A 15,976-nucleotide genomic window follows, 5' to 3' on the forward strand; every position below is an offset into this window, starting at 1 on the left:
TGCTTGAAGAGAGTTATACATTTACTTATCCTGTAAATACCAACTGGGCATTCTCTGTGAGGTGCTAGGGCTACAGAGATAAACAAAACAAGGTGTGTCTGCTCTTGTGGAGCTTACATACAAGTGTGTGAGTGTGGAAGAGAAGTGGGGAAGAGAAGACAAACAAGAAGCCATGATAAACAGGCTTGTTCATCTCGTCTGCACTTCCTAGTATTGTGTCCAGTGCTTATCCTCTTATTCAGTACACATCTTCTGTTACAGGGTCCAAAGAATATCTGTCCTCTTTGCTCGTCACACATATCCTGTTCTTCAGAGCTGGACTTCACCAGTCTGGCTTCTCCATTTCTGGATCAGCTGTGTTGTAGGGCCTGTTTCCTCTTTACTGGTGATACTGAAATGATTATTCTGACTAGATGGACTTGCCCCTCACAGGTTTTCAAAATCTCCACCATTCTCTATTGCAAAGGTCCAGCCTGCTCCTCTCATTTACCTTACCCTGCTGGCCCCTGAAGTCATTTGAGGTTGAAGGCTGCCCCTGCCTTGCCCTTTTATGTTTCAGATATATTTTAGATGAAAATAATTATTAGTGAATGTAGCATCTATAAGGAAGTCTGAATGGGCTACCATCAATTTAATAAAAGCAGAATTTGAGCATTATTTCTGAAATATTTTGGAGTAAGGATTCATCTGAATTATCTGTTTGTATGTTTGTACTTCCCTCACATCCTCATCTTTGATATATATCTGAAGCACAAAGAAACTTACCAACTTTTTTTGGATCCTTTGCATGGTTTGGTGGGTTATGAGGACTAAGTCACGGTGCAAGAAAAGTTTGTTATGAAACCACAAATCTCCTTGGATTCCTGAGGTTTCTTTCTGGAGCTGAAAGTGGGAACTAAGTGACTGTGCTGCATGTTTCCCTAACAAACACAATAAAATCTGTCTGAAAAAATACAGGCCTATTTAAAGGAGACAGGGAAGCATGTTTCAGGATTAAACTCTTCCAGTTTAGAATTCAGTTCCTGCCATCCAGAGGTTTTTTGGGATGAAGTTTTATCTGATTTGCTCTGCTTTGTTATTATTGAGGCATGACTCACTTAGAATTCAACACACATGAACATTAAGGAGTGATTTTTTTTTCTTCTAACATTTTTGTTATTCTGTGCCTCTTACTTTGTTTATTGATAAAAATTTTAGCCTTCAAAGTAGTGGTGAGAATAAGCCACTGAATTCTTCTGCATGAAGAAGCCACGGGAGTTCTCCATCTGTGTCTCCGCAAATAAACACATAAAAAGACCATTCATTTAATCTAAATCTGTCCTAACAGCTCAGTGCAATCATGTTTGAGAGTATGGCTATAGAACAACTGGTATGTTCTTGAGGAGATGTTTAGCTTGAGTTTTGATTAGTCAACAAATCTATTTAGAAAAGGAGTAATTTGACATAAAGCAAATGACAGATGTGCTCCACAGGGAAATGTTTGTTTTCTTTTTAATTACCATTTATATTGAGTCCTCACTGTTGACACCACTGGTAAATATTCAATTTTGAGATCTCTGATATCTTTGAAGGATATGTTCACTAACTAGTGTTGTGGCAGCCACATGTGATTCTCTTTTTCCTGTATTTTTCCTTTAGTATATGTATTCCAGTGTTTATTATGGCATCACATGCCTTGAATGTCATTGTTACTCAAAACAAAACAAAAAAAAATGCATGATATAAAGTGACAAAAGTGTAAATTGGAAATTACTTATTTTTAAGAAAACACATACTCATCCTCCTAAATTCTGCTAACGTGTTTGTTCTGAAACATCTTCCGAAGATATACAAATTACCAGTTCTCCAGGCATCTCAGATATTTTAAGCTGCTACTGGGAAATTCATTGAAATAAATGGGAAAATTCTGTGGGCATAAATGTATGTGCACGGTAAATAGGAAACGTGAGGAAGTGAGAATTGACAAGTAGAAATTGAGTTAGATTAGAAAAATTGGTTTGAAATTATCACACACTCCAAATCAACTGAATTTTTAGAGGCAGAATTTGACAAAGTGAATTTTAGATTCTGCGGTGTTAAACAAATCAAAATTGTCAGGACCATATAAGGCACGTGCTATAAGTGTAATAAACTATTGTTGAGTCTGTCATGTGGTGAGAAAGGTGAGCTGGCATCCTGGATTTGGACTCTAATTGGTATGGAATTGTATGGAGAGAGGAGGGTTCAGACCTTTTAGAGAAGAAACAGAAGCAGTCTTTGGAAGATCAATGATGCTAGGCCATCAGAATCTGAATTTGATAGGGAAGAGGAAATATAGTGAAATTACATTGACAACAGCAAAATACTCTTTCAAGAAAATGTTAGGATTATGTTTTTAATGATATGTTAGATTTTTTTTTTCTTCAGAAATAACACATCTCTAAAATAAAAGCCCAACCCAAGTCAGTGGGAAAGTCTGAATCATGTTACTAACATCCACTTTACATACTTTTTAACATCATATCATGTTTAAAATGAGGTCAGATTCAAGATTAGTCCCAGGCAAAATTATAAAGTAAGAAATGGGTACTTTCCTTCATTGCTAGTAATAGTATAAATAATCTATTTGTAGAGCACAAATTAGCTACAGTTTTTAAAATCCTTAAACGGTTCATAACTTTTGACCCACATCTAAGGATTTATTATTCTAAAGCTACAATTACGAAGGTGTAAGAATTAATTGGAGTATGAGGCTGCTCATCATCATAGTGTTCCTTATATTAGTGAAAAAGTGGAAGGGATCTAAATGCCCACAATAGGGAATTTGTTAAATAAATTATATCTGTATGATACATTAGAATTCATACTCTTAAAAATTATGGTATAGAGGAGGAGTTGGTGATTTAGGAGAATGTTCATGATGTTTTTCTGAGTGAATAGAAATAGGATACAAAAACTATACAAAGTACAAATTGAGAAAGTTAAAATCCCCTTTTAGGATCATTTCTTTCACTTCTCCATGCTCTGGACCCTACAGGAGGAACTGTGAACAAAACAAAACAAATGTAGACCCCCTAGTGTGATAGTGGAAATATCTGATTTTTCACAATCATTTTAGGCCAAAAGATGTGATTAGTGTGGAGATCTTATGACATTGGCAGACCAGAGGAGCCATGGAATCTTTTAGTGCACTTAAAAACTGCCATGTTGTATGATTCTTAATTTTGCATACGTGGTAGGCTGTGCTCTTTATAATACTGTTGCATTAATGTTTCTGTTTTTTCTAAGTAAAATGATTTCCAAAAGGGGGAAATAGGTCTCCATGGTTTAAAAGAAAAAAAAAATCATTGAGCACTATAGTGCTCAGCTCAGTGTTACATTGTTAGATCATTAGGACGTTTAGCAATACCCCTACTCTGAAGGAAATAAGATGTAACCAGCCCTAGAGAATGATCCTCCTTTGTGCCTTCTCTATATTCTCTGTTGTCATCATACCTGCAACACATTGCACTTGTTTTTATATCTGTCTCTCCTATACTGAAGGATATGCCCCCTTGAAAGCTCCTGTTCATCATCACATCCTTACCACCCAGTACAGGGTCTAACTAAATGCCTTCCTGGCAATCCAAAAAATGCCCAGTGTGGCACTGAGTATATAAATAAAATACTTTAAAGAAAGGCAAATCTGAAGAAAGATGCTAATGCTTAATGAGTGCTTCCTGTGTGTTAGACACCATACTTAACACTTTATATGCATTTTATAGTTTAGCAATTGCAAGAACCTCTGAGATCCATATCATTTTTCAATGGATGGTGAAACTGAGATTAAATAGATTAAGTACTTTGTTCAAGGTCAAATAGCTAGTGAGAAGATGGGACCATGGCTCAGATTTGTTATCCTAGCTCCAGAGTCTATATTTTTTTAATTCCTAATACCTTTTTTGTGCAGTGATGTTTACTTCTAATTTACTCATCATTTATGCCAGGCATCTGCATCCTCATAGCTGGCCAAAACTCTTTGGCTTTATCCTCTCATGAGAGAATAATACACTTGCCTGGAAAATTTACCTGCAAGTTGCAAATTCAAGATACAGTTTCATTCTAATGTTCCACCTTACTTTCCATTTATGAGGCAAAACTTCTATTTTGACATGGTGTAATGACTCTTCTTTCTCTTTGTATTTTATAGTCAGATGGAACAGAAGTTTAAGGTTGCCACATTCAGTCTTTGGCTTCCTGTTCTAAAGGGCTCTTAAACTAGTAACTGTAAGCCAGGAGGATGTGTTTATCCAGTGCTTACTGTAAGTCCTCCATTCTCCTAGGGCTGTGCTGGCTGTTAGATAATTATAGTTCTTAGTATTCTTTTTGTCTGACCTTCCATATTGTTGCAACAGTAATGTCAGTACCACAGAATGAACCCTTGAATCTTCTTTGAATCATTTACAGATTATTGGCGAGTGTCTTGTCTTTTGAACTATGTTATTATTATGTCTTAAATTTCTTCTGGACCTCCCACAACACCAACCATAAAACTCGAGTATATAGTAATGATTCTAGGGAGAACAGCACCAAATATGTTATCAGGAGAGCTAGCTTCTGGTCTGGCACTACTACTATTTAGCAACAAGATTTTGTGCTTTCTTAGCTAGGACTCGATGGGCCTCACTTTTCTCAATTCAAAAATCAAAAGGTTGGTCGTGATAAGTCTTTTCTAGCTTAAATTCGGGATTCAGAGACCTTTGTAGGGTTTTTTTGCAGTTATTTGATTTGTCAATTCTTTGTAGCAGCATTCACAGGAATAGAAAGGTCATAAATTGACCTGGATTTACAAAGATGATGCTAAGTTCAGTTTTGAATATGTGACATTTGAGAAGTGATAGGGTGTACCTACATATAGATATCCTTTAAGAATGGAAATACATGGGTGGCTGGTTGGTTCAGCTGGTTGAGCATCTGACTTCAGCTCAGGTCATGATCTTACAGTTCATGGGTTTGAGCCCCACTTCAGGCTCTGTGCTGGCAACTCAGAGCCTGGAGCTTGCTTTGGATTCTGTGTCTCCCTCTCTCTCTCTGCTCCTCCCAGCTCATGCTCTGTCTCTCTTTCTCTCTGTCTCTCTTTCTCTTTGTCTCTCTTTCTCTCTGTCTCAAAAATAAATAAACATTAAAAAAATTTTTTTAAAAGAATGGAAATACAGACTTGGATTTGAAGTTGGTAGAGGTACTATCATTCTCACTGACCTCTTTCGATAGTGTGACAGTCATAGACTTAAGGTACAAAATACTTATAACAGTCACATAACCACAGATTTTTAGATCTGAAAGAGACATACATATCATATGGCCTGTCCTGTTTGTCCTATATACAAGTTGGAGAAATGGAATTTGCCCAGACTTACATAGTAGTTACAGATATAGTCTGCAGACCAGAGTCCCCTATCTCCAGGTTCCTGGTTCATCTCTTACTGTGTTTGTTAAGTTTCTACTTTGACTGCTTTTTAACATCTGTAATATTCTTTTGTGAGCAAAATTCAGTAATCATTATATGTCCAAGTACACATCCAACATTATTTGTTAAAATTTGGTGTAGCTTTCTGGGAAAGAAAAGCAATCAAAATACAGTGTCATTACTGTATCTGAATTTTGATCTCTGTAATGAAATGGTGTTATATGAAAAACACTGAATTGTGCAGTTAAAAGGTATAATTTTGTGGCATATATTGAGAGCCAAGTTATGGTATACAGTCCTAAATTGTTTTTGGTACCTTCATGAGGTAATTAATCTCGCATCCCTACCTACCCAGATCCTATGTTAGATCTGGTGTATATGAACAGTAGGCTGATCACATTGTGATTTTCTATAGAGTTATGATACCGAAATAAATGTTTGTGTCGGGTCTCCATTTTGTTCTGACAAAAGAACTGGATACCCATGACAAAGGTCAAATGGAGATCTGGCATCTGTTTCACTACTTGCAAGACATAGTCTCAAGAATATGTAATACATATAACTCCTTGCCAGAAAACTGAAAGGAAATGATTGCATTTGAGTACAATGTATTCTGCAACAATACTTTAGTGTGCATGAAATTTAAAACTGCTGGCTTTCTAAATATGATTTTTTAAAAGTAGATTTAGTTTATTTATTTTTTAAAACATACCCATTGTGTCATACTTTATGGGATAGTCTTAAAAGGCGAGATTTAAGACCAAAGAAACTAAAAAACCTAACGGCAATGATTGCAAGATATTGAATTTTCCAGTAAAGTACTCTAGTGTAATGTGTTTGTTGGTTTCTCCTGAATGTTCTGTTTTCACGAGCATTTCATGTTATTATGTCATTTTATCATAATGGTGCCTTTTTTCCCTACCCATCATGATCTCATAGTGCCTTAGAATCATCAGTATCAAGTCGTAAAGTCTTCAATAGTGTCTTGGTTTTATACATACACAAATTAGTCAGGGTTTTATATAGGTAGAAGCCACATCTACCTCCTTCACCGAGTATCTTCCACAGGACCTGGCCTGTATGTAACAGACATTTAATTAATTGTTGTTTTGGGTTATTTTTTTGTTTTTGAGTGAATAAATGAATGAATGGCATGCAGCCCTAACTAGGTAACTAGTTTAATTTTTTAAAAATGTATAAATTAATATACTCATGCATTTACATATCTTTGAGGAAGTATCCAAAGCCTCTGAAAGGAAGATTTGATGTTTTTGACAACAGCCTTTAAAAGTAGTCAAATTCAGGGACACCTGGCTGGCTCACTTGGAGGATTATGTGATTCTTGATCTTGGGGTCCTGAGTTCGAGTCCCATGTTGGGTGTAGAGATTACTTAAATAAATAAACTTTTAAAAAGTACTCAAATACCCTCAGTTAACAGGAAAGTCAATATGGCTCAGCTTTTTATTCACTTGTCTGATGCCAATCAGCAAAATAGGTCTGTCATAGTAGAGAAGGGTTGATGATGGAAATTTTTCTTTATAAAGTTCCCTCAGCCAAAGGAGAGGTAGAAGTGCTTTGTTCTTTACTAAAACCCGAACATCAAAAGACTTAGCCCAAAGTATGGTCGAGGGAGCAACCCTTGAGGCTGGGTCCCTGATGACTTTCCTTCAAAGGCCTCTCTGCCCACTGAGCCACTATTCTATCTAGTAACATTGGGCAGGACAGGAACAAGAAGTTAATTCTACCTGTAACTCCTTTCTATGTGGCTTTTGAGAAGCTACCATTTGAACTCTTACTTTATAAAGTCATAGTATCAATGCTAACCTATTTGGCCAAGATATTATGAAAAGTAATTTAAGGCTTTAAAAAAAAAATCCATGGTGGAAGCCACATTTTTATACAGACTTGTCATAACAATGTTTGTTTCTCACTTTACTGGTTACTTCAAGGCCCAAAATGCAGTAATACATATGGTTAATATACATGGTTTGTTTTGTGTTCTGAAAAAGTATGCATGGTTTCAAAAAAAAGGGAAACTTTTTTTTTTCTTCACAGCCTTTCCCCCACTGAAACTGAAAAAGGAAAAAGAAATTATGCAAGCTTTTTTGAAGGTGCAGACAAATTTGGCATTTCACTTATGGGAAAATTTTGCAAAACTGTACTGACTAAAAGTGATTTTTGTTTTGGCTTTCCTGTGAAGCCATCCAGAAAGGTCAAAAATTACTGGCATTGCTTTTGTATGAAACATTTCACATAGACTCCACTTGTAATTCAGCCAAGTACATAATTCAGGTCATCGGTGACACACATATCCATACGTTGGAGCTGGTCAGTGAACAGAAAGTAGTCATGAAATGTGGATATAATATTACCTTATGGATAGACCAAGTTGTACAGATTACAGCAAAGGAAACTTTGCATTAACATGCTTGGGAAAGGTTTCCTGAGTTGATCCCTGCCCCCACCCTCCCTCAGTGGGAAAGCCAATTGTTTAGTGATTAAGACAAAGACATCACTTGGCAAACATTTTGGCCTAAACTGTGTGATATCAGTCTCCTTTAGGGTTTTCCACATAAAACAAATTCTCCAGAGAAAACACAGAAATTGAACGTAAATTTGAAATCCATTTTGATACCCTTTACGGTCTCTTTAACTTATCTCAATCATGTATTTCTTAATTTTTATTTTATTTCTAAGTAGATATTATCCAACATTAATAAGTGCTAAACATTCACAGTGGCTTTTTTTGGAGTTTCAATCCAATAGTCCTTTATGGTTATCCTCACCCAGCTCCCTTTTTATGGGGGTTATATCTTTCTTTGTTTCTGTGTCCTGAGGGTCACTGATTTGGGAGTGGCTTCCATCACTTTGAGGTAGGAAGTAAACATTACGCTTTGACCCCTTAGGACAAGTTCGTCTTGCTTTTGTGAAGAGTGGCTGTGTGCTCAGCGGAAGTACTCTCACTGAAGTTAGAAGGACTCCGTAATGTTGCGCGTGTTTTGTCACTTGTCACTGGGGAATGAAACAAAGGAGTGGTATTTCACTCTTGTGTAAGCCCCTTCTCTGTGTATATTTACCAGAAATTATTAGAGTTCTCCCACTTGCTGTTTTGTTAGGTGGGTTTCATTTAATATGTTGATGCGCATGGCCTTAAAGCAGGTATAAGTCCTGAGACCCACGGTCTCCCTGTTGGAGGCAAGGGAGCAGGGAGCACCAATGCCACAAGAGTGCCAGGATATGGGAGTTGTGTTGTTGGGTATGCTAAGCAGGGGAAGAATTGTCTGCATATCATGTGAGTTGAAAATAGGTTTAACATTCTCATATCCAAAGAGTTCCATCTGGAAGCTGTTCCTTGGCAAACAGAAATAGGTGAATATTCTCATATCTTCTGGAATGGCTGCTACATAGGGAATAAGAGTCACTCCAGTCACTTTTTCCTATTTTTTGGTAATGGTATATTCACTTTCATTATTCTTTAAGACAGAGAAGCTTTGTGTCTAAGGTTAAAATATATGATCTTTTAAATTCTTCCTCTTAAACCCCTTCTATATATGTAGAAATGGCATTCTTAATATACTGATTCCATGGTGTACAATTTACATTCACCTCACTGTTTTCCTTTTCCTCTAGCACATGGCCTTTATTCCCACTGAATTTTTGTTCCCATTTCTCAGTGTTGTTCTCTTTGCTCTCTTGTGGTTTAAATAATCTTCATCATCTGCCTCCCAGAATTACAGTGTTAAAACTTCTCCTAAGCCTTCCACCAGAATATACTTGAGATACAACAGTGAATTTTAAAACCGTACCTCAGACAGCCCTCCACAGTCCTACCCTAAATCTGCATCATCTTGCCTTCTCTGTTAATGTGGGAAGCCCCCTGGGCAGGAGCAAGCAGTGCCTCTATGTTCTATGGCAGACAGCACTTCAACCATGGTCAGTACATTTTCATAAAAATGAAAGATGAAAGGAAGTGTCTGTGTTCAGCAAGTTAGTGCCAAATAAGTGTGGAGGCCAAATGAGGCCACGGGTGCCAAACCACAGGGGTTCGAAATAATATTTAATATAATATTGTCTCATTGAATAACAAATCTCATATTGTAATGTCTGAGTCAAATCTTCCCTTGGTGCCAGACTTCTCCGTACTCCTTTTATCTTTCCCTCAAGATATTTCAAGTTCATAAGGGGCAAGGTAACAAGACCCCCTTCTAGGTAGTGAGTAGGAAACAAATCTGATGAATGTGGAAAGAAGTGAATGGGTGTGAGGGCCATGGATTCTCTGGGAATCTGACCAAGTGTCTACCATGATGTACACTGAAAAGAAATGGAAGTTTGCCATTAACCTAGCTATTGTGTAACTTCATTTACCTAGCTAAAATATGAATTGTAAGTAGTTAGATAAAGTAGCTGAGACTATTAATATTTTAGAATAGAGAGCTCATAAGTAATTATATTTTTCTGTGATTGTTAGAATACAGCATCATGAAGTACACATGAAATAACTAAAGTGAAAGGACAGTTCAGTAAAAACTTGACATTGCAAAGATTGGTTATTTCCTATCTTTGTATTATTAATATAGAGCCTTAATTGTCCTTTCCATTTCAAATGGAGGCTCATACTTTCTAAGGTGGCTCAGAACAGACGGGCAAAATGGATCAAAATAATCTGCCCTTCATATGGTTATAAAATTTTTACCAACCAATCTCCTTTTTTGCAGCCAAACTTCTCAAAATAATAGTTCACACTTTAAGCTTCTACATTCTGATGTCTTATTTATCTGTCAAAGCATTGTGATTTGGCTTCTGCCTTCACTTTATTAAAAGGGCTCATTAAGTTTTCCTGTCTTCCTGGTTGCCAATCCTGGGACATTTTCTTCTCCTTTTTTGTATTATTTGGTGCTATTTGACTGCTCATTCCCCCACTTTTGAACTGTCTCCTTCACCAAAATCCTGCAACAACAAAAACCTGTGCACCATTTCTATATTTTGTACCTTGGTGAATAGCCAGGAGTGTTTCTCAAAATTCCCTATATTTCAGGGCACCTGGGTGGCTCAGTCAATTAAGTCAGACTCTTGATATCAGCTCAGGTCGTGATCTCAACGTGAGATCGAGCCCCACCTGGGGCTCCACGCTGAGCACAGAGCCTGCTTGGGATTCTCTCTCTCCCTCTCTCTCTTCTTCTCCCCCACTGTGTACACGTGCACACACTCTCCCTCTCTCTCTAAATAAATAAGTAAACATTAAAAAAAAAAAAAAACCTCTGTGTATGTCTTCCTCTGCTCTCCAGTCTCATTAGTCATTCATTAGTATTGACTATACGTCATAAATATTTCTTGTTCACACCCTGATGTCTCTAACCCAATAACCATGGGAATATAAATCTTCCCCCTGTCTGAAGTTCTTATCTTTACTCCATATTGCCTCAATGGCTCTTTAAGAAAGCATACCTGATCAACTCATTCTTCTCACAGTTTATTTATGCCTTCTTGCCAACAATATAAAACCCAACTGCTTGTGGCTAGCCTTTGCTTTTCTCATCCTGAAATTACACCTTGTGCTGTAGCCATGTTTCCAGAAAGCTTGAGTTCCCTCACTTTTCATACGATTTTCTTACCTCTATGCTGTGATACTTATTTCTGCCCCTCCCTGGTCTATAGTTTCCATTCTTGTTTACATAGGACTAGACCCCTGTTACCTCCTCTGTGCAGCTTTCACAGGGCACTCCATTGCAGAATTAGGTGTCCAGCATTTATGTTTCCACAGTTTTTATCATAGCTGGTTATTCTTGCATTATATTGAAATTATCTTTAAACATATCCCTTTCCTCACTCTAGACTGTGAGACCTTTCAGAGCAGAAGCTGTGTCCTATGCATCTTGTATTCCTGTATCCCTGGTATAAATGCCAACTCCATAGTGAGAGGTTGTAAGAGTTTGTAGAGTGGATCTTTGTCTTGTCCAAAGAGGCCTTACCTTTCACATTCCTGTTCTAGTAAGCTTATGAATTCATCACTCTTCTCCATGTATTCTTTATGTTTTCTCTTTTCTTCCTCCAACTCCAATATGGTTTGCCTGTGAGATTTTTCTGCCATTAAAAGCTGTTCCAGGATTCGTCTATGAGATTCTTTATGTTTTTCCATGACTTTGTCCAACTACAAAAAGAAAATGCATTTATAATGTGTTAACTGTAAATCCTTCATAATACTGCCATCTTTCATTCACTCTTTTAGAAATGTCTAAGTTTTGACTAATTCATTTGGCAATGGGTTTCTGATATTTTTGTTTGGTTTTTATCATTACTGTTGTTAACTGATACTTTTTGATGCATTTCAACACAAATGTAATCTTTTTACTGTCATAGTTTTTTGTTTTTTCTCGGACAGAATAATTGGTGCCTCTGTAGATATCAGGATAATTTACCCAAACCCATTTTCTGACACTTCCTCCTCTCTCCGGAAAAACTTTGTCAGGGGAATGATGTAAAGTAAAGAAATCCTTAGATAATGTTTGATTCTGAAGCAGCCTAGCTGCTCTCCTGCCCCAGCCCTCCCTCCCTTTAGTAGGCCTGTTGGATCCCGTGGTCCATTATTCACTGAATTTTGCTTCAAGGTGTTTACATATTTTAAGAATTCTTGTTAATCAATTCTGTGTTGGTTATGTAGTGTTAATGTGAACAGATGTTAACACCAAGTCCTCTCTGGTTTCTGTGGCCTACTTATAGCTCTGTTATAAAATGATCACCCTAGGGGCGCCTGGGTGGCGCAGTCGGTTAAGCGTCCGACTTCAGCCAGGTCACGATCTCGCAGTCCGTGAGTTCGAGCCCCGCGTCAGGCTCTGGGCTGATGGCTCAGAGCCTGGAGCCTGTTTCCGATTCTGTGTCTCCCTCTCTCTCTGGCCTCCCCCATTCATGCTCTGTCTCTCTCTGTCCCAAAAATAAATAAATGTTGAAAAAAAAAATTTTTTTTAAATGATCACCCTATGCCTGATTTATGTGTTTGTCTTCCCTACTAGACTGTGAACTCACTAAACGCAGGGCCTACATTGAATTTTTTAAAAATTCTTAGCATCTACATCAAAAAGAATGAAATCTTTCCATTTGCAACAACATGGATAGATCTAGAAAATATAATGCTAAGCAAAATAAGTTAGTAGGAGAAAGACAAATATGGTATGATTTCACTCATGTGGAATTTAAGAAAAAGAACAAATTTAAAAAAGAAAAAATAAAAAGAGACAAACCAAGAAACAGTCTTTTAAGAGAACAAAGATAGGGTTTCCAGAGGGAAGGTGGTTGGGGGGAGGGATGAGTGGAATAGGTGAAGGGGATTAGGATTACACTTGTCTTGATGAGCTCTGAGTAATATATGGAACTGTTGGGTAACTGTATTATACACTTGAAACTAATATAGCACTGTATATTAACTATACTGGAATTAAAATTTTTAAAAAAATTCTTAGGATCTAACAATGCCTTGCTTATAATAGGTGTAAAATGATATATGTTTAAAGATTGAAAACAAAACAAGCAAGCAAGGAATCAAGAAACAAAAAACAAAAAACATGAGGAGAGGAGACTGATTAAAACAGAAGTGGCTCAGGATCTTTAGCCAGTGATAAATTAAGATCCAATTAAGAATGTGGTTTGGGGGGTGCCTGGGTGGCTCAGTCAATTAAGCATCCAGCTCTGGATTTTGGCTCAGGTCATGATCCTAGGGTAGTAGGATCAAGCCCATGTCAGGCTCTGCGTTGACCATGGAGCTTGCTTAAGATTCTCTCTCTCTCCCTCTGCCCCTTTCCCCTACTCACTCGCTGTCTCTAAAAAAAAAAAAAAAAAGAAAAGAAAAGAAAAGAAAAAATATATATTTACAGTTTAGAAAGCATGTGACTTTCTAGATTAAATAGTAGGTGCTATAGTTGGTAGTAGTATTTGATTTTGCCCTCTGCCTTTATTGTAAAATATTGAAAAATTGTGACTCTGAATTTGAAGCCAGTTTAAATTGTATATCTTTAAAAAGCACGTACATGACTAGAATCCAAGACACAAAATGGTCAAGTTATTTCAGAAAAAGAATAGAACAAAGGTATACCAGCATATAGAACCCAACTATTTCCCTCGGACCTATAAACGCTTAGGCTGGTTGTCTAGTTTTCTAATATAGGTTTATGAGGTGCTTTAACACACACACACTCACAGAATACTTCATTATGCCAAACAGGTGTTGATGGTTTTTAATAAATATAACCAGTACTTTTGTGGAAGCTGAAATTGCTAACTTGTATTGCCTGCTGGCAGAGTCACTGTTAACTAATGACCGTCTTCTGAGAGGCAGGTTGTAGTGCTCATTTGTCCCAGGTCTCAAGCCACAATAGCCCTCTGAAAATTTCTTACAGTTCTCCAAACATTACAGTGGATTGTAAAGGAAATTCAAATTAAATGCTTTTCGAATTTGAGAGTGAAATAGTGATAGGATCAGCCTTACTTTAGGAAAGTTGTCAGTTGATTTAGAAAAACATTAAACTGAGAATAAACTAAGGGTTGATGGGGGTGGGAGGGAGGGGAAAGTGGGTGATGGGCATTACTACATGTTGTTCAGTGCAGCCACTAAGGAGCTTATATTTGCAATAGGAGTAATTGCAAAGCTATCAAGTAGTGACCTTACAGAGCAAAAGCTCCCAAAGAAAAGAGTCACTGATTCCAGAGGCCTTTTAGCTTACAGTTGAAGTTTTATTCTGTGCCTTAATTTCCCCATGCCTAGAATGCCTCTTGGGAAATAGCCAGTTGTTTTCAATTCAGTTTCTAATACATACCTGACAGATCACATGATGGACCTCATCCTCCCTGAATTCATTACATTTCCCATTACCTGTGTGTGTGAGTTTAGCCAAGCCACCTAACCTTTTTGTACTTCAGGTTCTTCATTTATACATTAAGAGGTTGGACTTCTAAGATCAATTCCAGTGCCAGGATTTTCTCAAGGCAGGAAGTGTTTTTTAAGTGCCTGTTATGCTATATGTACTAAAGTACTGTGGTAGTTGCTATGGGGAATACAAGAGAAGTTTGAAGTCTCAGTGGGTATACTCCTACTTGGAAGATAAGACACACACATGAAACAATTAGGAGCAGTATAAGGTGGTACATCATTAAGTACTAAGGGACTACTAGAGAACCATTGCCCCTTTTTTTCTTTATCCCTACTTGAAGGTTGAATAATGCCTGGAGAAGAAACAGGAAGACTTATCCATCATTTCAGGGAATGCCCAGGGCAGAATGATTGAAAAGGTGGCTCTTTAATGTTTACTGTGCAATGGCAAGCTTTCTGCTTATCATTTTAGCTTCCCTGATATTGTGTCCTACCCCTAGCCCAGCAAGGCACCCAAAACTTAAAGCTTACTTCTAAAGGAGGTTCAACAATGGCAGTATTTTTCAAAGTGTGGCAGGCTGACCACCTGCATCAGATGAATCACCCTGAGAGTTTATTAAACATATGGATGTCTGTCTCTCCAGAGGCAAGGGAAACAAAAGCAAAAATGAACTATTGGGATCTGATCAAGATAAAAAGCTTCTTCACAGCAAAGGAAACAATCAGCAAAATTAAAAGGCAACCGACGGAATTGGAGAAGATGTTTGCAAATGATATATCAGATAGAGGGTTAGTATCCAAAATCTATAAAGAGCATATCAAACTCAACACCCAAAGAACAAATAACCCAATGAATAAATGGGCCAAAGACAGGAACAGACACTTTTCCAAAGAAGACATCCAGATGGCCAACAGACACATGAAGAGATGCTCAACATCACTCATCAGGGAAATAGAAATCAAAGCCACAATGAGATGCCACCTCATACCTGTCAGAATGGCTAAAATTAACAACTCCTGCAACAACAGATGTTGGCAAGGATGTGGAGAAAGAGGAACCCCTTTGCACTGCTGGTGGGAATGCAAACTGGTGCAGACACTCTGGAAAACAGTATGGGGGGGTCATCAAAAAATTAAAAATAGAACTACCCTATAATTCAGCAATTGCATTACTAGGTATTACCCAAAGGATACAAAAAATGCTGATTCTAAGGATCACATGCACCCCAGTGTTTATAACAGCACTATTGACAAAGTATGGAAAGAGCCCAGATGTCCATCCACTGATGAATGGATAAAGAAGATGTGGGGTATATGTGTGTGTATATATATATATATACCTATACATATATACATACATACAATGGAATATTACTCAGTGATCCAAAAGAATGAAATTTTGCCATTTACAACAACGTGGATGGAACTAGAGTGTATTATGCTAAGTGAAATAAGTCGGAGAAAGACAAATATCATATGATTTCACTCGTGGAATTTAAAAAAAAAACAAATCAGATGAACATAGGGAAAGGGAAGCAAAAATAAGATAAAAACAGAGAGGAAGACAAACCATAAGAGACTCTTCAATACAGAGAACAAACTGAGGGTTTGTTGGCGGGGCATTGTGCGGGGGAATGGGCTAAATGGGTGATGAGCATTAAGGAGGGCACTTGTTGGGATGAGCATTGGGTGT

At 37.4% G+C, this 15,976-nt stretch overlaps 2 protein-coding genes across 4 annotated transcripts in view; one reads left to right on the forward strand and one right to left on the reverse strand.

Annotated features, from left to right (window-relative positions):
* The window catches only part of CMSS1 (cms1 ribosomal small subunit homolog), a 383,830-nt gene that overhangs the window by 99,854 nt on the left and 268,000 nt on the right, over window positions 1-15,976 (forward strand). The window lies entirely within an intron of this gene.
* Window positions 1-15,976, reverse strand: part of FILIP1L (filamin A interacting protein 1 like) — a 302,611-nt gene that overhangs the window by 90,766 nt on the left and 195,869 nt on the right. The window contains exon 4 of the mRNA XM_040484300.1: window positions 11,396-11,574. Within this exon, the coding sequence (XP_040340234.1) occupies window positions 11,396-11,574 (179 nt within the window). The remainder of the gene's footprint in view (window positions 1-11,395; window positions 11,575-15,976) is intronic.

This window comes from Herpailurus yagouaroundi, unplaced genomic scaffold (genome assembly GCF_014898765.1).
Source record: "Herpailurus yagouaroundi ecotype Mexico unplaced genomic scaffold, PumYag 162, whole genome shotgun sequence".
Lineage (NCBI taxonomy): Eukaryota > Metazoa > Chordata > Mammalia > Carnivora > Felidae > Herpailurus > Herpailurus yagouaroundi.